At 36.7% G+C, this 24,319-nt stretch overlaps 1 protein-coding gene across 3 annotated transcripts in view; it reads right to left on the bottom strand.

Moving 5' to 3' along the window:
- Positions 1 to 1,767: 1,767 nt before the first annotated feature.
- Positions 1,768 to 24,319, bottom strand: part of LOC132907329 (carbonic anhydrase-related protein 10) — a 231,082-nt gene continuing 208,530 nt past the window's right edge. Inside the window, exons 6-10 of one of the 3 annotated variants that reach the window (XM_060960303.1) lie at positions 23,538 to 23,604; positions 5,508 to 5,662; positions 4,287 to 4,412; positions 3,459 to 3,507; positions 1,768 to 3,373 (exon numbers count right to left, since the gene is read on the bottom strand). In XM_060960303.1, coding sequence (XP_060816286.1) covers positions 3,306 to 3,373; positions 3,459 to 3,507; positions 4,287 to 4,412; positions 5,508 to 5,662; positions 23,538 to 23,604 — 465 coding nt within the window. In that variant the 3' untranslated portion in view covers positions 1,768 to 3,305. The remainder of the gene's footprint in view (positions 3,374 to 3,458; positions 3,508 to 4,286; positions 4,413 to 5,507; positions 5,663 to 23,537; positions 23,605 to 24,319) is intronic. The other 2 variants (XM_060960305.1, XM_060960302.1) reach the window with 2 other exon arrangements.

Genomic DNA, 24,319 nt, shown 5'->3' with positions numbered 1-24,319 from the left:
CTCGCAGCGCGAACTTTGCCCGTCGTTCGACCCAATTTCCACCCAGACAATTTGTCAATGTACCGGGATTTTTCGATCGTCTACTCGCAAGATTGTCGCGAGTCCCACGGGGCTTCGTCCTCCATAAAGAAACTTCCGCTAGATCGTTCGTTTCTTCGAATAATTATTCAAAGCTTCGTCCAACTGATAAAAATCGCGGTCACGTGGTCAAACTAGATTCATCGACTGCAATTAATCTTAATTGATCGTGGTTAACGCATAATGTTATTGATTGTAATTATTTGTTTCGTGAAATATTTACATGAAGTTATTTGAAGATATAGGAAATAAATATCTATATCTATATCTTTGTCGATTTTCTTATTTCACTGTCATTATAAGAGTACCATTTTAATATCACATAATAATTTGTTAAATCCGAAGGTATAAACCATTTAAAAATATGTAGTCTATAATCCTTTTCTTCTAGTAGTTTTCTTAACGATTCTTTCTACAACTGTTCTCATATTTCCAATGATAAATTTATATGTATATCGACATATAATATGTAACATGTTATAGTTCATGTAACTAATTAGTCCGACAGTAATTATTCGAAGAAACCTTAGACAAAGTTAAAAGAAGAGGGTGAATGAAGAAATTAAAAAATTCGCAGGGAACACACATGATCTACAATATAACGTTGCGTTTATTGTTATCGTTATTCATTAACCACAATCGTTAAACGTTCACTTTCGTATGATACAACGTTAGGTTTCTATACACATCCTCCTCCAGCCTCCCTCTAAGTGTCCTCTTAATCTGCTTACACCTATTTTTAATAATAGTTCCTTTTCTTACGGTTTCTTAGTATCTGTATTTATATACAAAAGCGCTGGATCATTCGTCCATTCGGCTAAGCTATGAACAATCCAATTTTTATTCCTCTCGCGATTGCGGTTGGTCTAGCACGCGACTCTAACTTCATATCACTCCTCTTTTTTCTCTTTTTATCGTTCTTTAAGTTTCCACTCTCATCCTCCAAACATCCAAACCTATTTTTTTATTCGTCGAATCGCTCGTTCCGCTCAGAGAAATCGTCAACATTCGATCGTTTTATCATCATCTCCATCTATTTCGAAATTTTCTTACTTTGACACGTTTCTATTCGTCGTACGTTCAGCGTCACGTTTACGTATATTGGTTATAAAATAATTGACAAAAACCTGTCAAGTAAGTCGACAATTCCATCTCCTCGTTTTCAAGTGTCGTTTGATGCCCGACCAATGGCCGGATTATAATTATTATTTTTGTTCTCTGCCCCTTTTTCCCCTTCTGTTTCTTTTCTAGAGGGTGATTTTTATTCGAAAGCGGAACGAGCACGATTCTTCTGTTAGCAGCGACAGGCACACGATTGTTCTCTGGTTTAGTAAATAAAAAAATATCGCAGAAAGGACAATGGTCACTCTTTGGCGAAGTTTTACGATCACTTACATTATATAAATTACGAATAAAATTTGTTCTTCTCGACAATTTACGAAATGATGTTTGCTTTAGACATACAATTATGGCGAGTGTTTTTATTTGTAATTTAACGTATCGACTACCATGAGATTTCTTTCAATCAATTCCTAGAACTCTCTATTGTATATTCCAGTGAAATTTTATTGGATGTGTAAATCAGTTTGATGCTTTAACTCTATTAACTTTTTCAATTAAATACTTTGATCAAATATTTGTTCGTTTTGTGATACTTTCTACGGAAATATCATCTACACGACTCTTGCGTTTTTCTTTTTTTTTTCCGCTTCAACGAAACACCTGGAAAGATATAAAATGGTAATGGACAGTGTATCGGGAGAAATATTACTTAAAGCAGTTTCGTTTCACGAGAACGCACGACTTAGGCTCTCTTGCACAATACTTACGCAACAACTATTTCGACGATTTTAAAAAATGCACCGAATCAATTTACACACCTGACAAATTCCGCGTCAACTTCCACAACGAATTATTACAAAGCGATCGCGTTTACATACAAACCTGCTATCATTCTTCTACACGTACAAACTTCTCCAAATTTCCCTTATTTTTAATAATTCATCCTGAATTCCCAAAATCGTAAATAATTTGCAATTTCACCTCAAATCATACATCTTCGTCGTGAATTATTAAATCGTCAATTATCGATTCACAATCATGAACAGAGAGATATTTCCTAATTAACTCGCTATTTTCGAAATTCACGAGAAACACGATCAATTAGGGCATTGGACACTGGTTCAGGCGAACGTTCCACGAAATATTCCCATCTCTTAGTACGTTCGCCTCGATTTCGAGCGCTTGCCTCCCCTTTTTCGCCAACGAACGACAGGAACGATTTCCGGAAGGTGTTCAGGCGACAAATACAAATTCCAGCCGCGCTCCAACACACTTATCATCCCCGTCAAAATCGGTTCGGCCGCGATAACTCGAGGAACCCGTGCCCGTCCCTGATAGCTCGTGAATCTTCTTCCACACCTTCGAATTGTGGATGCAGCTGCTCGGAATCGACGAAAATCGGTGCCACGCCGAAATACAGTAAATCTTTATCGATCGTTTCTTCGTTTTAATTATCGCATCTGTTGGCGATTATCAGCGCGTAAATTTAGCTTCCAAGTATCAAACTGGTTTGCGATTTCGTTTTTCTTAGGGAGAGATCCCACCGAACGTGTACTATCATTGGACGAATCAATTTTCAATGAAATTAATCGAAATTCACGTAGTTCGTTAGTTCCTGCAGCAATATTTTTAATTAGAATATCTATTCAGTTAAGATGTCAACATGTCATTCTAACGTACAAGTTAGAACAACCGAGTAACTCTTCTGCAATCTTCTTCTCGAAATTTGACTTTCGACATTTTTCAATGTCATGTCTATCGATTGAATTGAATCGCTTTGAAGCTTCCGGAAAGAAATCTTTTATCGGTTCGTTAAATAGATTTCCAAAGAAGATCTTCGTTCAAATCGAATAGATCTGTATATTTCAAATTTCTTTCAGTAACACAGGAATGGAATTAAGAAATGGTCGAATTTCAAATTATAATAAATGCAATGAAATGGAAGTTTCTCGATGGTCTTATTTCATTTGTTCGTTTCGTAACGAAAATGAGAAAGATCTGCAGAGTTTTGTCTGCCATTTGGACGAATCGAGTTCCCTGAACCGTGACCTTGTCAAGCCTGTACACAGTGGTCTTTTTCTTTTTGCATGCCTATTACGAAATGTTCGCGTGAACCTGTCGCATTGAAAGCCGAAAACGTCTCTGGTTTGTATGACGGCCACGATTCAGACGACGCCGTTGTGCGAGAGGGAGCCATCGTCCTGCCACGTGTTCGCTGGAAAGAAAAAGTCATCTTTTCAGATTCTCATCGAGATGATCCCTTCGCTAGATGGTAAGAAGTTTGGGGCCGCTCGAGCCTGGATATTATCCTGGGTTACCTCTATAGTGCATGTCCTGAGCCATCGATGGACACTTCGCATCCGGTCGCTGCCGAAAGAAAAATACAAAACTTGGTTTTCGTTAATCGTTTCTCGTCGGAACATATTATTAGCGCCTCTAAAGCATTAATAGAGTAAGATGAAATATAAGAGTAATATTCTTCTCTGCTATTCGATAATTCTAATAGTGACCAAATAATATAAATAATAACCCTGCTGCGATTTTTTAACTCTGAGATTGAACTCTTCTTGGACTCTGAATTTGTATATTTCCATCTCATTCTTGTTTCAAAGAGCGAAACAACACGTAGTATTTTACGAAGAAATTTAGCACAAAATTAAGATAAGAAATCATGCCAGTTAACAACTTTCATATTTTCCTCAAACTTGAGAAATTTCTTAACAAAAAAAGAATATATTAAATCGGAAATGGACCAGAGAGCGTAGCAGGATTAAACTGTTAAAAGCTAATTTTGATCAATAAATTTCCTTTATGTGGCGCGAGCTGGTCAAAAATTATTTTCATCGATTTTACGAATATTTCGTGATCCAGAAAATTAATACAAACCCTATCCTTAAATTATTCTGTTAAAAGCGAACTTAAGCGCCATTAACACAAAACAAATCATGATATCGCTTTCTCTCGATTTACACGCTTTATATTTGAACTTCGTATTAACATTCATAACGATAAAGTCGGACTTATTCTACATGCTTGTAGCCAAGTTTCCCCATCGGTTAATGCGATTACTCGATGAAAAATTAACAGAAGCGGCCAAGTAAATGGATGGAAGGAGAGACGATGGAAAATAGAATAGAGCAATTCACCTTGTGAAAATCGATGTTTGTCCGTATAGTCCTGTAATGAAGATCCTGCAGCGGCCTCGAATTGTTTCCCAGGGGTGCTTTCGGGGTGGTCGACGGACCTTGCATTAGTTGCCTTAGTGCGTAAAGCTGGAAATGGGATTAGGATTACGATGTAACGATGCCGTTCCCTCGTTCAATATTTAACCATAAAGCAGAGCTTGTTAAGTAATGGCGTGGTCGTGGAAGGGAGAAGGATTGAAATAAGGGTGGTGGAAGCGCAAGAATAGCCCCGGGAAAACGGGAGTTGAATCTCGAAAGTAATGTACTTTAAGGTATCGGTGTTGGTGCGCCTGACACCTTATTAAATTATTTATTGTCCCGCGATTAATTTTGCAACGGTGCAAGGAGATTAATAACGCGGGCCAACGATTTACGCGAATTTCATCGTAAAATTTAGCGTACTTTGCTTCTCTCTAGTAGCCTTTTTCCTAAAAATAGATATCCTCTTGAACGGTGAATAATTAAACGAAATTGCTGTATATGTGTATATATACTTCATTTGGTGTGCCGGTGTTGGAGTAACGATCGTATAAATTCTTCCTCGCCGTGTTACGAGGACAATTTCGCAAGATCTTGAGTTAACTCATAGGTGATCTGCCGTGTTAATCCAAGTACGCGTATTTGGTCAAAATGTAATTTTGTGAAAAATGACTTCTAGTGTCTAACAATTGGGCACAGATTTCAAATACGTTTCAGAGCAGAGACGTTTCTCTTATTTAATATTTCATATAGATAAACCAAAGAAAGCTGCTGGTACGCTCCTTTGACTTAACACGGCAGCGATGTAATATTTGTAATATTACTGATATATGAGAAAACGACATACTTTTGCTTACAATTTGGTTATTTAACAAATACAGTTTTTCCCATAATTTGTAACTAAACAAATGTTTGAACGTTTCTAATAATGGGATAAATGTTTCTGAACTGAATTGCAACTTTCTTCGATCCTTTTAGTCCTATTAAGAAGTTTTTCAAACTACTGTCGTGGATACGGATGCGTGTACATGTATACAAAATTAGTACCGTGTTACGTTTATATTATACACGTGTTTATACAGAACGAAAGATAGAAGATTGACTAATTGACCATTCTACACACGAAAAGGGTAATAAAAAAAGCTCAAGGGAGGAATACAAATTGAGGTAGATAGGGAGAAGGTAAAGAGGATCAACACTTACCTCTCGCGCTGTTACGTAAATAGGTTTGTTGAGGATCAGCCATACTGCTGTTTCCCAACAGCCTGGGTGAGTCGTGCTGCCCTCGTAAGTCATGTAATCGTTCGTGTTTGGAAGGAGGCTCTTCAAAGACAGATGACGTACAGGCGCAAAATCGCCTGCACAGAAACACCAAAACTATATGAGTACAACAGGACATTTAAACCATCATCGTATTATTTATTTCGAAATTGTTGGAAAAATACACGCTTTCGATGTTTCCTGATTTTTTACGAAAACTATCCTCAAAAAAAAAAAAAAAAGAATTTGGAGAAACTCAAGTAAAATTTACGCGAAGCTAAGGAATTCGTTGTTGAAGACAATGAAAAGATTTCGGTAAAAACCTTGAAAAGTTATCCGATAATTGGAGGAAAATACCGGAAAAAACAGTGCATATGTTAATCATTAAAATGATACATTTTTCTAAAATTTAGCTATGAATGTTTTGAACATAAGCCTCCATAACCTGATAATAATTTGGATTATCAAGAGAAATTTGCCATTTATTTAACATATGAAAATTACAGGAGTAAAGTTTCAAGAAGGATTCTAAAACGTAAGGCGTAAAATTTTCGATCTTAAGCAATGTAACGCGTTGTGTTCGTTGGCGTGATTATTAAACTGATCGAACGAAATCAATGTTGCTGATCCTGTATGAGCAGAAAAATCGCCTACCTTGAGCAAACAGAATAAAGGCTAAACTTTTCAAACTCTCTTTGTGCGGCATAACGAAAGCGCATCGGTAAAGAGCGGAGCCTGTCGTCTAAATTCCAGAGTATTTGCATGCTAAACGATCAAAATTCGGCGGGTTCTCTTATTCTATCGGTAGAACCGCTGCGTTGCATATTCAGCAACGTTATTTCGAACGCGACAAAATTACTCGATATTCGTCCGAGGCCACTCTTTGAACTTCAACTCGCGAAACAGACAGCCTGGAAAAAAGAGCAGGAGACTGGCTCGCCGGCGCCAAGAGAAAGGAACTTTGTATACTGTATATATTATTTATTTATTTATTTATTTATTCGTGGTAAATGGAGGTAGCGGACTATAGTAGCTTCCACGATACAACGAGGTCGTAAAATCGACTGTTGTTTCTACTGGTAACCTTATATTGTCCTTTTTATTACTGGAATATCCTTTTACGCCTGTTGTTGCACTGCTTTTTTCCTACATATTACTAGAATTCGTTCTACGACTATTCCTGTAATCCTTTTTGTTATTCTTTTCATTTTGTCTTAGTATTTTTATAGGTATTGTCTTTAACGTTATCGACTTCCTTTTTTCGTCCGCTGCTTTTTTAATTATTCAAATTCTATTTTTAGTTTGTTTATTTCTTTTACGTATTGAAATTCTTCTTTTGGTGTTTGTTATTTTGCGCTTTTTATTTGTTACATCATAGACATTCTTTTCATAGGAGACCTCACGCTGTTATTTTTATGATCGAAATTGCTTTCTTAGTACAACACGTTATATTTATTCTTAATGATTTTATTAAACATTTCAAACCTCGATGTATATTTTTCCGTATTAATAGATGAGTTAATAGATATAAAATAACTACTTCACTCGACTATACAAATTAAGATCGAGCATTGTAGAAAAATCACGATTTCCTTCCTCCATCAAAGTACTCTATCTGTTCATAACTGACAAGACTGCTTATGGATGATTTGCGCATAGTTGGTAAGTAGGAACGAGCTCGTAATTCTGCAGTGCATATAAATCTGCGCGCAAGAGAAGCAATAACAAATTGATGCCGGTCGTCGAACGATCGTAAAGAGAAATCGTGGTTATTCCGTCGACTTAACGATTCGACGTGGCGCGTTCACTCGTAAAAGGGGTGACCCGTGTGTGTATCGTGTATCACGTTGTCGTCGTCGTCGTCGTCTCGACAACGATACGAATAATCGATAGGGTGTGACCAGGACCCGAAGAAATTCACTTCACAGAGGCGATTTCGATTCTTGAACGAGGCTCGCTCGACCGTGAGCGAATCGCAAGCGAACTGGAAAACCAATGAAACACGACTAATCGTCGAATAATCGCCGAATTATACGATAGAATGGTTTATCGAACCGAAAATTTCACAATTAAAATAGCTTTAAAGAAGAATTTTCGTTATATTCTTACGCTATTTGTTTGTTTTTAATTTCTAAGAAATATTGAAATATTCAGTTTGATATAGGAAATAGATATTAATTATTTAGTTAGGAAACTGATGTATTACTTGTTAAATTATTATGGGGTAAGATTTCTTGATATGGATTTATCGATTATTTTAATTACACTTGAACAAAGGAAGGTACTTGTTTCTATAGAAATTATTGAACTACTGATTTTTAAATTGGTAATTTTTTAGCAAACATTAGTATAATTAATGGTAAAATATTTTGCATAATGAAGCTTGCAATATTTTTCTTTTTCTTAGGATTGTAATTATTAAAATTACTTATGACGATTAAATCATTTTAATCATAAACAGGCTGCGGATGTTTATGTAGATTCATATTTTTACGAAACATGTTCTTGTTCATTAAGAAACAGGATGTTACGTATTTAATAACTGAGAAACAAATCATTCCGTTTCTTACTACAAGAAAACACTACAAAATCTCTTTCATTAAAAACCTCCTCTTTCAAATACACTGTGAACGAAAAACCTCGGTGCAACATAAAATTTGATCAAAAACCCTAAACCCTGGCAAAACCGAGTTCCACTGGAAACTTTACTAATCATCCTCATAAACTATCATACGATCCACCAACTGAATCCCATGGCTCGATTCAGTGGTCTCCGCCCTTTTTCCCGTTCCGTTCTGTAAATTAATCCCAGGGATGATTAATCTGAAAGTCGGACACCGTTTCGTAAAAAGGAACTCTCTATCTTTTCTCATCGCTCGAGAAGCTTCTTCCGGCGTCATTAATCGAGCCTTAATAAAAATCATCGTCGAATGGCCAACGCTCGAATAGGAAAGTCGTGGCGAGTTGAAAAGCTTCTTGTTGCGGTGTCGCGACGTCGCGACAGCGAGCCAGCTATTCCCCTCGTATCGAGGCACGTGACACTAAGGAGGAGCGAGCGTGTGTCGGGGCAAATGGTGGGCTGACACAACGGATAAATGTGGCGACCCTCAGCCATCCGGCTTGTTCTCGTCTTTCGCGGCGAGGAAACATTTTTAGGACAGTATTCAGCCCGCTTAGAGGGCAGAAAGTGGCGGACTCTCTTTTTCTCTTTCTCCACGACCCTCCTTTCTATCCCTCTCTCCCATCTCTTACCTCACCTTAGACGCTTCTTTCCATTCGTTTTCTCGACGTCGGACGCGCAGTGAAGACGCGTGTCCCCGCGCTTTATTTTTATTTATCGCGCGGCCCCGATTCTCTTTCTTCGAGGCGTCACACGCGAAAGCGCTGTGATAAATAATAAGGAGGACGCCCCGAGACGGAGAAATATCAAGCGTGTCCGAGGATCGAAGGGAAGGAGGGTGCTGCTGGAAGGATTCTCTTTGTGTGATTAATGGGCTGTTGTGTTGGAATGGGGAGAATGGGGCTGCAGCGAGAACGTTGTATTGTGGGAGTGTTAATGGCTTGATGAGTTGAGATGTGGATTAATTGAGGATGATTGGTGGCCGATTTTCAATGTTGCAAATGGGTGGTTGGCTTTGAGTAGGGAGCTAGGAAGATGTTTTAGTTATTCGGATAAATCGTATTTATTTGCAGAGTATATAATATGGAGGATAAATTATGCGAAATAACGTAACTCTATAGAGAAACGTTTTCTGATACAACTTTTTACTCGTTGCTCAGTCTGCTTATTTTAATGTATACAGATATATAATTCAATACATATTTCAAAGTATATTTTTTCAAGGTATGTTTGGCGTTTTAAAGTTTAGACTATATTAGAATTTGCTTCAATCAAAGAAATAACAACTTCATTAAGGAAATAAATATTTTATCTATGATATTACTGTTTCATATTAAAATAGTAATTAATTATATTTAGAAACAACGCTTGTAATATTTTTATTTCCATATTTATAATAATATTTGTTCCATCGGAAAAACAAAGGGTGTTTCAAATTCCAATTTATTTGTATCTTAATTTTGCTCTTGCTTTAACAATAGCGAAAAGACATCTAATGCCTTAAAAAGAATTTTCGCGTGAAATTGAAAAGAGAACTGATCTAGATATAGTAAAAAGAAAAAAGGAAGTAAGAAAGGAGAGGAAGAGAAAGTAGAGAAGCATTGAGGCAGGTGACAAATAATAATAAAGATGTGGAGAGGATGGAAATGAGGGTGAGGCCAGGTATCACAGCAGGAATGGAACCAGTTCTGAAATTCAGATGGAAAGAAGAGAAGACCAGAGGGTCATCCGGTGATTAATGAAATGCATTAACTCTTGCACAGAGTCGCGAGAAAAAAGCGTGAAGAAATTGAGAAACGTGTCACACGTCGCTTCGTTCTATCCGATTTCGGAGAGCGCTTCAACGCGGAGGCAATGATTTCTCGAATTTCTGCTACGTGGCGCAGAAGGTTCGCGTGCACGCGTCCACGAACGACGCACAGATTATAAAAAATGGGGAAAAAAGGGGATGAAAATAGAAAAATTATTTCAACGTTTTTCAACGTTCCGTGACGTCAATCTGTCGCGGTTTACAATTTTCGTGAAATTGATATTTTCAATTTTATTCTGCTAGGGCACTGATTTCGTTAATTTAATAACTTGAAATATAAAATGGTAAAGTATATAAAGTATTATAGAACATGTGTACACTTTTGTTAAATATAAAATAAAGAAATCTATATAAAATGAAGAATCAACGGAAATTCTCACTTAAAAGGACAAAAATATGATTTCAGTATTTCAGTACAAAGAAAATGATTCCTCATAAAACATTTAAGATAAAATTGTGGAATACATTCATTACACGTATGTGTTACTGACCTCGAAATAAAAAGATATCTATTTCGTTGGTTTTAGACACGTTCAGATTTTATAAAACAGGAATTTCATTCGGTATGGATGAAGTTTTCTGATTTTTACTATTTTTCTCCCTCCCTCTCTCTCTCCCTCTCTTTTTACGATGAAACTATATCACGAGGAAGAATAGTTAATATTTGCATGAGGAAAATATTTCATCGATTTCGAGTGAGCTGGCACCGTTTGAAAATGACCGATTTTGGAATTTTAACCTCTTGCAGAATTTTTCGTAATAAATAACGTCACGGAACGAAAAAAAATTCAATTGAAAATATGGTTAAAAGTGGCGAGAACAAAGGAATATTTGCTTCGTTCTAAATCTAACAAGAGCAAGCGGGAAGGCAGAGCATGTTCCAAATTAGAGGAGCGGTATGAGGCGGATTTATAACCGCGTAACGTGAGGTCGAGGCGTCACGCTGAATACTAATAATATAAAATGAACTTTCAAGATAAAGCCAACGTCATTTAAAATACCGGCTGAACATACTTTTTATCCATGTTTATTTATTGTATTATTTTATCCTTGGTTATATCTCAGCTTGAAAAGGTTCAATCTTCTTCCTGAATATAACTATATCATAAACTAATTACTAGACTAAATATACAGTATAAACTGAACACATACAATGATTTATTCAAACTTCGTACAATCGTAGAGTCTATATGGTATAAAAGATAGTGATTAAAAAATACGAAATAATCTTTTCATAATCTTAATGTTAAAGACAAAACTCAATAATGTAAGTTGAAGAAGAATTTCAAATAAGATATTGTATTAACGTAACGTTCGTTTATTAATAAATGAACAAATTAAATTTGAATCAATCAAATTAATAAATTTTATGGTACTCGATCTTATTTTCTATCTTTTGTTTCATAAGGTAAAGATTATTAATAGTTCTTCGTCTAAAATTAATATAATATTAAACAAATCAAAAATCAAGTAAACCAACTCGTGATTAATGTATTTTTCACTGACTCTAACGATACCAATTCGAAGAATTTCAATATCTTTTAAAGCTCAACGTTATTAGAAATAGAGCGTTCCCTTACAAATACCCGTGAACGCAAATATTTGACATAAACAACAAACGTTCGATAATGTCATGCAGGTTCATCCTCGTCGCATATAGCGATTACGTTTTAATCTTTAGTTTGACACAGCAGAGGACACAGGTTATGATGGCGTGCTCCGTCGCTGTTCTTATATCGCGATTATCGCCACTGTCATCATCATTATCCCCGGATGTGTGGTCGAGCCATTAAGGTCGGTCAATTTTCCTAAGAGCCCTTTGCCCTCAACTTCCACGCAACGACAGCCACACGTGTGTTTCTCGAAGAACATTTGACGCAATAGAAGCATCGCCGATAGTCACTGGGTCTGTCCGTTAATAGATAACAGAACGAGTGTATATTTGTCTCGATAAGCCTCTTAAACGGGCTAATGCGCTCGATTAGGGTAATTGGCAATGTTTGTAGTTTCATGTAGCTCCTAATAGCGACTAAATCAGGCAAGAGCTTTAATAGCTATCGTTAGACTGTGAATTTTTATGCATTTACGTGATATTTAAAGGTGTGAAAATATACAAAGCTATATAATTTATGAACGTAGAAAAGTATGTAGAACTTTACCGCGCAGAAGCTTAACACTAGAATTACCACATCAGTCAAATTGACTGGCTTTACAATTTTATTTTAAAATTCCTATTTCATGTTATATTTTTTTCCACAATGATGTAATGACTTTCGCAACGATAACTAAAAGAATAATATAATGAATTTTATTTTGCTTTTTACGTATTCAAATTCAAAATAATTTTGTATCAAGGCTACGTATATCAATACCAGTCAAAATATAAGAAGGTCCTGCAATCTGTTTATCGAACCCCAATTAACCAGTTTCTTCGTTTTGTACAACACGTTTTTACAATTTTTACTGCGTATCAGTCGATATGATGATATTAGTTATCAGGAAAATTCCGAATCGATCGCTAGATCGCTAGATAATACCACTAGAAATACCACACCAGCCAAAATGACTGGCTGTACAATTTTATAAATGTGCCAACTCTCGTTTAGGGATCATGGTCCCAGATGGATTCATAATACCAAAAATGTACTATATAACATAGAATTCCTGTTGTAAGAAGGTATTTTTTAAAGACCACTCATTTTGACTGGCTTTGGTAGAAATAGCTTCGTATTAACGATCGGTAGTTGTAGTGTTAAACGTTATTCTAAAATGTTATGTCAGGTAGCAGGAATAAATGGTTAGAACGAAGTATTATTGCGAAGTTAATTAACATAATTAATAGAAACCATGAGATACGGTATAAGCTTATATCTTATAATTACTATGAATTTTGGACGAAAATGAGTATTTGTTTTGTTGTGATGGGAACAAGAGAAACAGTGAAGAAGTGGAATGAAACAATAAGCTCCATTTAATTGATACAAGATTAATTATTTTCGATCGGTCGTTTCATTAATGGGATGTTACGCGTGCGTTTAATTTCATTTATACAAACGTGATATCTTTCGAGGTCACTCATTTCATTACACACTCAGTTTTCCAAATTAATTTTGCATTTGCCGGTATGATTAAATCAAACTCTGGCAACCATTTACCAACCTAATTGCATAAAAGCCCGACCTATAGACTTGCTCGGTTGTTTTATAACTTGAAATCAGAAACAATGGGTCTGATGTACAAATCCTTCCGAATCTTTGATGAGAAAAGAACAGAGATTAAAGAGGAATCCAAGCAAGATTTCCAAAAATATGTAAATTGCTTCGTGTGTAATGTGACACCCAGTTCCATCGGTATTTAATAACAAATGAGAACGATGCACAGAATGTACATATTATACGAAAATATTGGAAATATCGAAAATACAGTAGCTGTTACAATATTCAATCGTTAAACAGATTTCTGCTTAGATGCCACTTTTATATTATTTTCATAAAAATATGAATTTGCACCAAAATTCCCAATCTATTAATTACTATATCTTTGTATCACTCAAATCATTGGTACAACTTTAAGTTAGCAAAGAATAGGTCACAAAATTTCTTATTTCTCGACTCACTCTTCGAAACACGACTATTTTGACCAATAACTAATTTCGTAAAACGTCACGATCGTCACTGCTCGTATTAAAACTTATAATCGCACGAAAAAAAAAAAAAAAAAAAAAAAAAGAAAAAAGAAATAAAGAAAAAGGGGCCACTAAACGTCCAATCGTTTAGCTCTCTCCCTAATTAACCGAGGGGTGCTATTATTTCGCTTCGAGCTGTTTGACCTAAAAGCAGAACACGTCGGATCGCTTTCGCAGGGAAAAAATGGCTTTATCGCGTGGCATGCCAAAAGAGAAAAGTCAGGAACGAGGCTGGAACAACGGATTACACCGAAAGGGTGGCATCACATTCCCGTTTCCGTCTGTCTTTTAAAATATGCACGTCGGTTTCCCGGGAGCATTCGCGCCGGCTGTCAAGGAATTTTACCGTGTCAAGGCCAGAATCCGTGGAAAGAATGAAATTTCCGTTCTTTCATCCGCGTTGCGCACAAGCGTTCCCAATGATTCATGGTACGTTCACTGTGTTCATTACCCGGCATCGCTTGTTCGTGTGCGCACGCGAGCTCTCGCGGGACCACGCCGTCAAATCGCGTATTCAAAATCGTTTTCAAATTTATGCGCCAGCCTGCGCTCCTTCCCACGGCTTCCTGGATGTCTGCCACGCGGAAACCGGAGCTCACTGTTGTTTGCTTAATCGAGGTTCGAATCATTCTTTTGTCTCGCTTGATGGACATTGGTTTTTGTGTGTTTGCCGCGTTGTGGTTAAATGATTTAATTAGATAATTGTGTTTGCGTTCCGGTGTGTGCATTGATAGGTATTTGGTATCGTCGATAAAGAGTTTGTAAAGTAAGGTGTTATTGCATGAATACAATACTCTTCTCGGATTATTAGTACGAGTGATAAAAATGGCAAAATTAAAAATGGAAAATGGTAAATCAGGTGAATTGCCCGGAGTTACTATGATCGGATTAAAGCAATTACGAATTTTTGTATTTGTATTTTTCCTTATATTATATATTTTATATTACGAATTTTTCAAATTGTCCGAAAATTTGTATGGAAGAATTTGCAATTTACGTTTCTACCATTTTTTTGAGTACCTCGATGTCTGCCAATATTTTTAGAGACTCTTAATTCATAATACAGGGTGTATTTCGATACCATGTGACTTTTTCGCGCCTAAACACACGCACAATTCGCGTACGTTTCTTAAATTATTTAATTTATTGGTAACACAACATGTGACCAATTATATTAGTTGCAAACGATAACATTAACTGTTGCGGTTTATTTACATATCAAGAACTATATATTTATATCACGACGAAAGCAAGAAAATTAGTGAAAAATGCGAGTTACAAAGCGTCACGAAATTCCTCGATCCGAGCACAAAGGTAAAGCCCTTAGCTGCCAGCACGTATTGCAATCGTGCTAATTTCCAGCCGACAGCTTGCACGCGCGGATCAGTTTCTTGTACGCGGCCTTCTGTACTAGAACAAAGCCGTGCAAACGGACCAACCGTGCCCCTTTCGTTGTCCTGGCTATCAACAATGACCGCTCTATGCTTTCAGAAATGCCGTCATCCAACATAGAAGGATGCTACGCGTCAAACTGCTCTCGGCTAGATAGCGATCGAATATATTTGATGGATGACTCGTTTATAACACATACATATTCATATGCACAGCAAATATTCCTGATATTAAGGTCCTGTGCCCTAATTTTAGATTTGTTTCTGAGATTAATTACTGAAGACGATCCTTACTGTTGTCTTATAGAAATCGCGATATTTCTTAAGAAAAGATAATATTTGTTGGACTTGTAGAATAATTAAGCCACTCAGAAACCAAATTACTCAGCTTTATTTTCTGAAGATTTCTCAAGATTTGTTGCACAAAATATGTTTATGTCTGCCTCTTTAAAATAATTCTTGTCTCTCATCTTTTATATTAATTCAAAATTTATGTTCGGCGGAATTATTTTCGCCATTTTTTGTCTCAGATAAGTATCAGGTATTAAAAATATTAAATTATCTTCATAACTGTGTGCACTAAAAGATTTGTTTCGTATAACGAATTCCATATTTACTAATTTTCTGACGTGTTCATTAATTTCCTCAATCTTCAGGATAACTTCTTGATCGACACAGTGAAGCGGGTGTCAAACCTCCCTTAATCCATCAAAACCTGCCGAAAATTCGGTCCTTGAAGTCGCTACCATCTTGTCGGTTCTTACACCCTGAACGAACTGTCGAAAAAAAAAAGAATTGTTCACGAGAGCGATCCGTCACCTTGTTAAATCCTCCTTTTTGTCTTTCCTAGCCGTAGAAAATATTTTCATCGACTGAGGAAAGTTTCGTCGACGAAGTAAGCAAGAACGAAGCAAGACATTTTTTTGATACAAATATCCCACATTGTATAATGTATAATCACTTCCAAAATATTTTCTAACATTATATTACCATTTATTAATAATGAGAATTATTAAATTAGTAATTAATAAATGACAAAATTCGTCAATTGTTGGAATACAACGATATTTCACGCATAGGCACAATACTCTTACACAGACACCCACACAGGTATTTGAACAGGACACTTACACAGGTCATACTCATTACCGTATAGAGAGTGGGGTTCAAAATATTTAAGTGATCATGGGTCACTACCTAAGTCTAGTCTGAGAGTAACTGGCCAACAATCAACAATTCTTGCTTTGTTAATTATATCACTCGCTTATATACATTTGGTTCTGTAGTTCTGTTTAATAAATATCACTGAATATTGTTTTAACATAAACATTGTGTCTTCCACAGATTATTAATCTTAACTTTAAGATTAAATTCTAACATCAATAAACAAAATTAGTCAAATTAAATAGCTAAGTTAATAAATGACAATATTCTGGAAAATATTAAATGTGAATTTCAACTAAATTACTAACAATAAATAATTCAATTACGTACAGAACACAATTAACAATTATTTAAAAATTATCTCGGATATGTAATTCTACGAAAAATTGAAATTGATACAGAAACAAACAATCTTAATCGCAGCTGAATCGAAGTAACGTTTATTCGTTGGTTGTTCTCATATGAAGGAACATGTGACGATTCTCAGAGGGCGCGGGTAAGATATCGTGGGATGAAAAGGTCGCGACGAAAGCTCGCCATTAGTTAGGCGAAACAAAGTGGAAATACGCGATGCATGCATGCTGCACATGGCATCCCTCGAGCCGCGTTCGAAGATAATAGAGCATGGACCTTTTCAACGTAAAGTGGCTTGGAAAGACAGCGTACGGATTTTTCTGGTTCAAATCCGTCTGGTTGCTTCGAATATCGTACGGTCTACTGTGCGATCGTGTTTTCTGTATTGTTTCTCGTGGTATCTGCCAGCCATTACAAGAGATTCATACGTATTATATACACGTAGATGTAATGAACATGGGCGGTTGTAATTTATCGACACAGTAATTTAGACGGATTCGTCTTACGAGTAATTGACAAATTTTCAGATAGATGATATTGAGAAAAGCGCAAAATGTCGCTTAATTATTGTAAATGTTAAATTGTAATTTTAAATAAGCCATTCAGAGGTTAAAGTAATAAGCAGATTACGGATATTTATGCAAATTTATATCTTTAGGATAACAAATATAAAAAATGCCTAGTAAGAATTTTAAGACGATTATACGGATATGTGTTAAGACGATTTTAAGAAATCCGATATTCAGAATGACACCAACCTTAAAAGCGTTATCTGTTTGTTTTTATAGTAACGTTAAACAACGTTATATTTTACAGTGACCTCATTCTTTTCCAATATCTGTTTCCATAACTTGAAAGATAATCTTTTACAATAATAAAAGCAAATCTGTATTTTATGAAAAAATATTAATATTCTGAATCCATCAGACGGTATTTTTAAAACAGCCGTTGATGAATATCAATAAGCCACGGATTTAACTGAACAAAATTCATAAACCACAATGAAAACAATTGGTAAAATGTGAGATCTATTACTGATGCGATTAATCAGAAAATATTCTCAATTTATTCTGCAAAATCTTCAACTAAGGTGAATTTACTGCAATGTAAGTATCCAATCGCTTATTCTACTTATATTTCCTCGTCGTGTCTCGCGTTTCTATCGTACTATACGAACGTCGTTCTCTTCAATTTCATTGGTAACATCGAAATTGGAAAAATCGTAACGGCAAGTATTTTTCGTTCCGCGTGTCATTCCGTATATCACGAGTAGATGGAAGTTAATATAAATGCTTACATTACGACGCAGTGGATTCATCGTTGGCACGCGAACGAAGCAGGAAGCTATAAAGAATTTTATATTTGCTCGCTGCGTCGGCGAGTAATGCGTCGCATTTTTCATCTCACTTTGGAAAATGCCCTGCATAGACACGTAGCTATATTCATATTCAGGAAAGTTGCCCGTTCTTGTCTTATTTCGTCTCTCTGTGTTTTATTGTTTCCATATATTACCGGGGCCGTTTACGATGAAAGACAACGGAAGATGTAGCCAGCCTTCTTGCAACGTATAAGATGTTCCGATTCACCATCAACTCCATTCTGTTATTCGAAGCTTCCGTTTCACGAATACATGCAGTATTTTCTTTCGCACTAGGAACTAGCAAATCTGTCAAAATAGCAATTTTATCATTCCTATTTTTGTTTCTGGGAACGTTATAGACATACGGATGCTTTTGACAAAATTGTTAGTTCGTTAATACCTCCGAGACGGATTGAAAGTGAGTTGGCTTTATGTCTGAGTTTTGAGGAGTTTGCAGTTCTTAAGAAATTTCTTTCCCGTTTGAACATTGTGATCTTATATTTGAGTTTTGAAAAGTTCTACGGTGTAAAGGATTTAGTTCTGAAGATCGACGGCTCTTCTTCATATTGCATAATAAATCGCTTTTCGTCAGTCTTTTTTTTTAATACCGCAAAACATCTAACAACGAGTAACACAGAGTTTATCAATTACACGTACCCTTTTCGTAATTTTTAATTTGTTTCTACACTTTTGAACCATTGCATTCTGCATATTGACTTCCACTCGTCCGATGGCTGTGTTCGTGTAAACCGAATTCAATTAGTTTTGCTAATCGATAATTAAATGTACATATAAATTAACAAGTGATAACAAAACAACATGTAGCGTTAATCGTTATTACTACATCTACATCTATACACTAAATCTATAATGTGATTCGATAAGTTATCACACGAGGGCTAAACTAGAATCATATATTATACAAATCCTTGATGTAATTAAAATTTAAACTGGCGTTTGATTAAATTTTTTTTTCAACTTTCACAATTAAATTTTTCTTCTACAATTCTTTTACTTCACTTTCGTCACACAACCTCAATTATAAAGACTCTTCTACATTTATTAATTAACTTTTACCAAATTTTTCAAAAGTTCTAAATTTCATAAAATTCGAACATAATAATCGAATATACTCAAAGCTGTTCAAAATAAGAAGTTTCTCGAAAATTCGAAACTTCTCGAACGTTAAACATAATTTTATTTTGCAACATGTATTATGTAATGACCCATATAAGATCCTAATTTCCACCGTATTCTACATGCTCGACATCGATAAACGCACATGATCGCGTTACAAGAGTTAACAACTGATTCTGACGAACCAATCGAACCGGGTCATGCGTTTCCCGCGCATAGAATTTCGCATACGTACACAACGTTTGAATTAAACTGATTCATAAATATTAACGATATTTACGATGCGGTGCGCGATACACAGGAACGCTTACATTTGATTCGTACAGCGCGAGCATGTGTATCATGTGCACATGACACAATCTCTCGACAATGATGAAAAATTACAATTACGAGTATTCCTGGTAATCCATCATCAGCAAAATATTTTCTTAATTTTGTTTAAGTATCGTCAAACGGTATCGTTAATTTCATTTAGGTAAGCTGTAAAGTTTTCATTTGTCATTTCCATTGCGTCGAAACGATAGAATAAAATGGCAGGTAATGGGATTAGATCGTGGCCCTGGGTTCTGTTCCTCTTCCATTTACGAGCATTGATTAAATTTTGCTATAGTCGTTTCGTTCGCAAGCAGTGTACTTGGTATCGCTTAAGAAAACAAATCAAACGTTTATTGTAGATACTATCTTGCAATCTTTTTGTATCAAGAAAAATAAATAAACAATTAAAAAAAGTTTAACTATCTGCCTAAATTAAATTGATACACTAAAGTATCACGAAAAATTTCAACGAAATAGATTTAATTTACAATGTTATATAAAATGTATCATCCATTCTACCACATTTATTTCTCTTTAGAATTTAAAGCTATAGAAATAAAAAATTCAATTATCTTTGGAAATTACTAGCAAAAGTCCAACAAAATATGTATAACTTACTACACAAAACTTACTATACCTTCCCATCTGCAAATTTCTCAAGCCCATTACTCCAATATCTATAACATTGTATCCAACCATCCCAAAACTCACCCCTTCGTCTCGTTAGAATCTCCAAAATAGCGGTACGTTCTGCAGAATCATGCCTGAGCCGTAAGGCAGGCTGTCGACGACCGGTTGTTCGGCCGGAAGTCAAGTGGTGCGATACAATCTTGCTTTCTCGCGAAATTTCGCAATAAATACCTGGAAACTTTTCGAGGAACGATGGCGTGCGCGCGTTTGTGGGTCCCCATTGTTATCGCGGATGGCGTACATGCACACATCGACGGTACAGGAGCCGACGGTACACGACAATGGAATACTTAGATCCACCCCTGTTGGTCCACCCCCCACGGCATTTCTCCATTGTCTCATGATTTATGTGCCGTGGTCGCGGTGTCAACAGGGTATTGATTAAAATACACACACAGCGGCACACGTACACGCGGCGCACACTAGAATATGACGCCATGGTGTATAGAGGAATTTATGCACACACAAGCTAGCTGGACGCTGAGCATCGTTGTCCCTCGTTGTAAATCGACCGGTTGTCGTGTAGATCGTGTCCACCGCGTAAAAAGCTGCGCAACCGAGCTTCCATCGACGAATCGTTTAACGTCGAGTACCCTTACCGTGGAGGGATCACCCTTTAGGAACATCGACGCATTTCGTCGCTCCATCGAATTCATTCTTTTGGTTTAAACCTTCTCCCGTTTACTTTCGTTCGTATATTTTTTTGAGAAATTCCTGTGACGTGCTTTTTTTTGCAGACTATACTCTTTTACGACGTTATAAGTTTGATCCTTATATGAGGTTTCTTGTTATTATTGTTGATTATAGGCTCTTTTATTGGCTGTTTTATTCGGTGCTTTTATCGATTCCCGATTGAGAAGACAATCCTGGATAAGGTGATGATTTTTGTTGATCGATGGTCAAAGAGAGAAACCTCTTGCATCGATTGACAAGATATAAAAAGACGAGTTTCGGAAATATATAGGATCTTTTAACGTCAATTACTTTTCACGTTATATAACAGCGTTATCTGATCTTGCGAAGTTATTTTGGGTTTCTTCCTAAATACAGATAATAATCATTGACATTAAATAATTCGTGAATGAAAGTGTCAATAGATACTCGCCAGAAAACAAGAAACCGTGCGAAAGAAAAAGGATCTCCCAAAACTTACCAAATAAACAACCCCCAAATCTAACCTCTATTTTATTCCACCTAACCCCACTCCAAAACCATAATCATATATCTCCATCCTCTCATAAAACTCTCAAAAAACGCCATTCATCTCATCACTGGCAATAATTCCGAAAACGTATCCCACACTTTAAACGTCTAATCGTAGCCTGTTACCCTTCAATTCTTCCTCTCATTCAACCCACGAACAACCCCACAATATCGACTCTCATGACGAGATAAAGTCGCCCTTTCGAGAAACCTGGATATCTGCCGCGGTGAAGTGACTCGTTACCTTAAGAGAGTCATTTTCCATCCCCCCTTCTCTCTCTCCTTTTTTCCGTCCCTCGACTTTTCACCCTCTCGAGTCAGCGAGTCCCGCGCCACCCCTACGTAGCCTGGAGCGTCGGCATACTCCCTTTCCTGGCACCATTTTATTTATTATCCGGGGTTATCCCAGCGACAGAGTGCGCGGCCAACTTTCCACCGCGGCTCGCTGAAGCGGTCCACGGTGGTATTTGGTGCGTGAACCGCGCATTCATCGTCGCGCGTTCTCTTTACCTCACCCCCTCGGTCTACCAAGCTACTCTCCGTTTCGTTTCCGCTTTCAAACCAGAACCCGGGGTCCTGGGTTTCATCCGTGGCTCTTCCACGTGCCTTACGCGACACCTTTTGACGGTCCACTAATTGCAGTCGCGAATGAAAGACACGGACACGCAATGATGAATCGCCTGTTATGTGTATTTCATCAAGATAGTGGGTGAGCGTTTTTTGACTTTCGAATAGCCGTACGAGACAGAATTAGCGATGTTTATTCAGGTTATAGACATACATGCAATACGTACATCCATCGTATACATCCAAGTTATCCGAACGACGTGGTGAGCGAGCGAGAAGAGATAGAGCCGGATTTTTATAAAGGGAGCTCATTCAGCGGAAGAAGCTTGGAAGTGTCGGAAAGTGTTTCACGAGGAAATGTGTGGCAATGAGTCGGTTTAGGATAGGCTGAGATATGAAATATTTTCTTGAAAGAATTTTCTATAGAGTTGAAAGGGTACTTATATAGTTTCTAATAATGTCATTGCTTTTCACTCATAATTGTTGCAATAGTCATTTTATCACACGGATAGTGTGCTCAAGTCCACAGAATTCTATAGAAATATTCAGAAATAGGGCAAATTCACTTTTTTTAGTGAGAATGTAAAGTTCTATTCATAAAATTAACGTTTAGTGGAGTTCAAAAGTAAGACAGATTTTATATGTAGAATTTTCACTATACCTTAGCTCAAACATCTTCAGCAACAAGGAAATGTTATCCGCCGATTCCTCAAGTAAATGCCTCATAAATTGTCAAGAATTTAAAAGTAAAATATAGAATTTAGAAACTTGAAATAAACGTAATGATAATGTTTAAACATTAAAGTTCTTACTGTTAATGAGATTGGAAGCTTTAGAAATTCGGCAAATGTGAGAGGTCGGAAATTCCTAATAGGATGGTGAAGTAACAGGGGATAAATCGTGATCATTATACGGCGCGGCACGAACGAAACTATTAATATCCCATCGCAAAAGCAAACGGTAGCGGAGCTTGCTAGCGAGTTGAAAGCCTATAACACCATCAGATAGTCTGAGGCAGTATTAGTGCGTAAATGCGTATTGATAGTGTACGCTAGCGGCAGAGACGAAAGGCGCTCGCATTATACGTGAAATTACAATAGATCATGGTCTGCAAACCTCATGAATTTACGTTCAATGTTCTAGAAATTTCTGCTTCGTAAACCGATCAAACGTACTTTTCTGGATTAGACAGAATTTATATTGTTTACGTTTTGAATACTAGCTTGCATTATTCAAAACTTCCAATTTATTTCATTCAAGATTAAACAAAATTCGTTCGATGCAAAATTCTACGATTACTGAATTAATAATTAGACGATACCTGAAATTTTGAAAACAGCCTATTCAGAATAAACAAAAAAGAAACAAGAAAGATTTATGAAAGAGTAAATCAATTTTTTATCCATATACTATACAAAAATTGTTAAAATACTCAAATTCTCTATATACGTAATATGATGTACACTGACATATGTAAATCTATAAAATTTCTATGAATTACGAATTGATCGATTTGACTATACCGGTAGTACCACTGTCACGGTCTCATAAATTTGAAAATATTCAGCTTATTTACATTATGTTAAATTACCATTATGTCCTATAGAGTTTCCACCAAAATCTTTCAAAAACACGCAATCCCTATACACTGATCTAACAGAGAAAAAATTTACTTACCGCGGTATTTAACTTTGTTGAACACGCTCGTTATGATTTGAAGCTCTGGGTGCAGCGTCTCGCCGATCTAAAACATGCGAAGAACAGATTTCATTTTTAGCATCGAATATGAATGATCCTGTATTAATGTCGCGAAGATATGCACAATAACCATGTATCTTGCCTTGCAACACACCTCGTTCATCCTATGTCCTAATGCCCTAATACGTTTTCCATCGATTTCCCATGAAATGGGAGGCTCGACGCTGCTAAGTGCACCGCATAAAGAGGCAAAGGCGAACAGTCGTTTCGAAACTTTCAGACTGGCCGGCTATTAAACGTAACCGTAAAAGCTAAACCGGCTAAAACCGACCGGCAACTCTCTAAAGTAAGAGATAAATAATAAAAGTTCATCTGGCCATCGAGGCTGGATCAAGAGTTTCGTCGTTTCCCCTGGTGATGGGACAGGGTCCTAGTCTACCGATCATACGCGTCATAGCTTTTCCCCAAAGTCTTTTCTCCGTCTCTATTTATCTTCGTTCACAGACCATCCTTATCTTCGTTTCGACTTAAGAGTCTCGTTACCGGGAAGTTCGAGGCCATCGTGACTTTACGAGTATCATTGTTGCCGCGACGACGACGCTCAGAAATTCATGGCGTTTTACGGGGTATTCGTTATTCAAGGTGGCGTCACTATGTGGATGGGAGTGGTGTTAATGTGAGAGAGGTGGTAGGTAATGATTTGGGTGTGGTACGGTTTGAGCAATTGAATATGTATCGTTTTTTACTTTCTTGAAAAGAGG

Source organism: Bombus pascuorum, chromosome 5 (assembly GCF_905332965.1).
Source record: "Bombus pascuorum chromosome 5, iyBomPasc1.1, whole genome shotgun sequence".
NCBI classification, from domain to species: Eukaryota; Metazoa; Arthropoda; class Insecta; order Hymenoptera; family Apidae; genus Bombus; species Bombus pascuorum.
The sequence above is the reverse complement of the archived record's forward strand: the minus strand, read 5'-3'. Positions and strand labels throughout refer to the sequence as shown.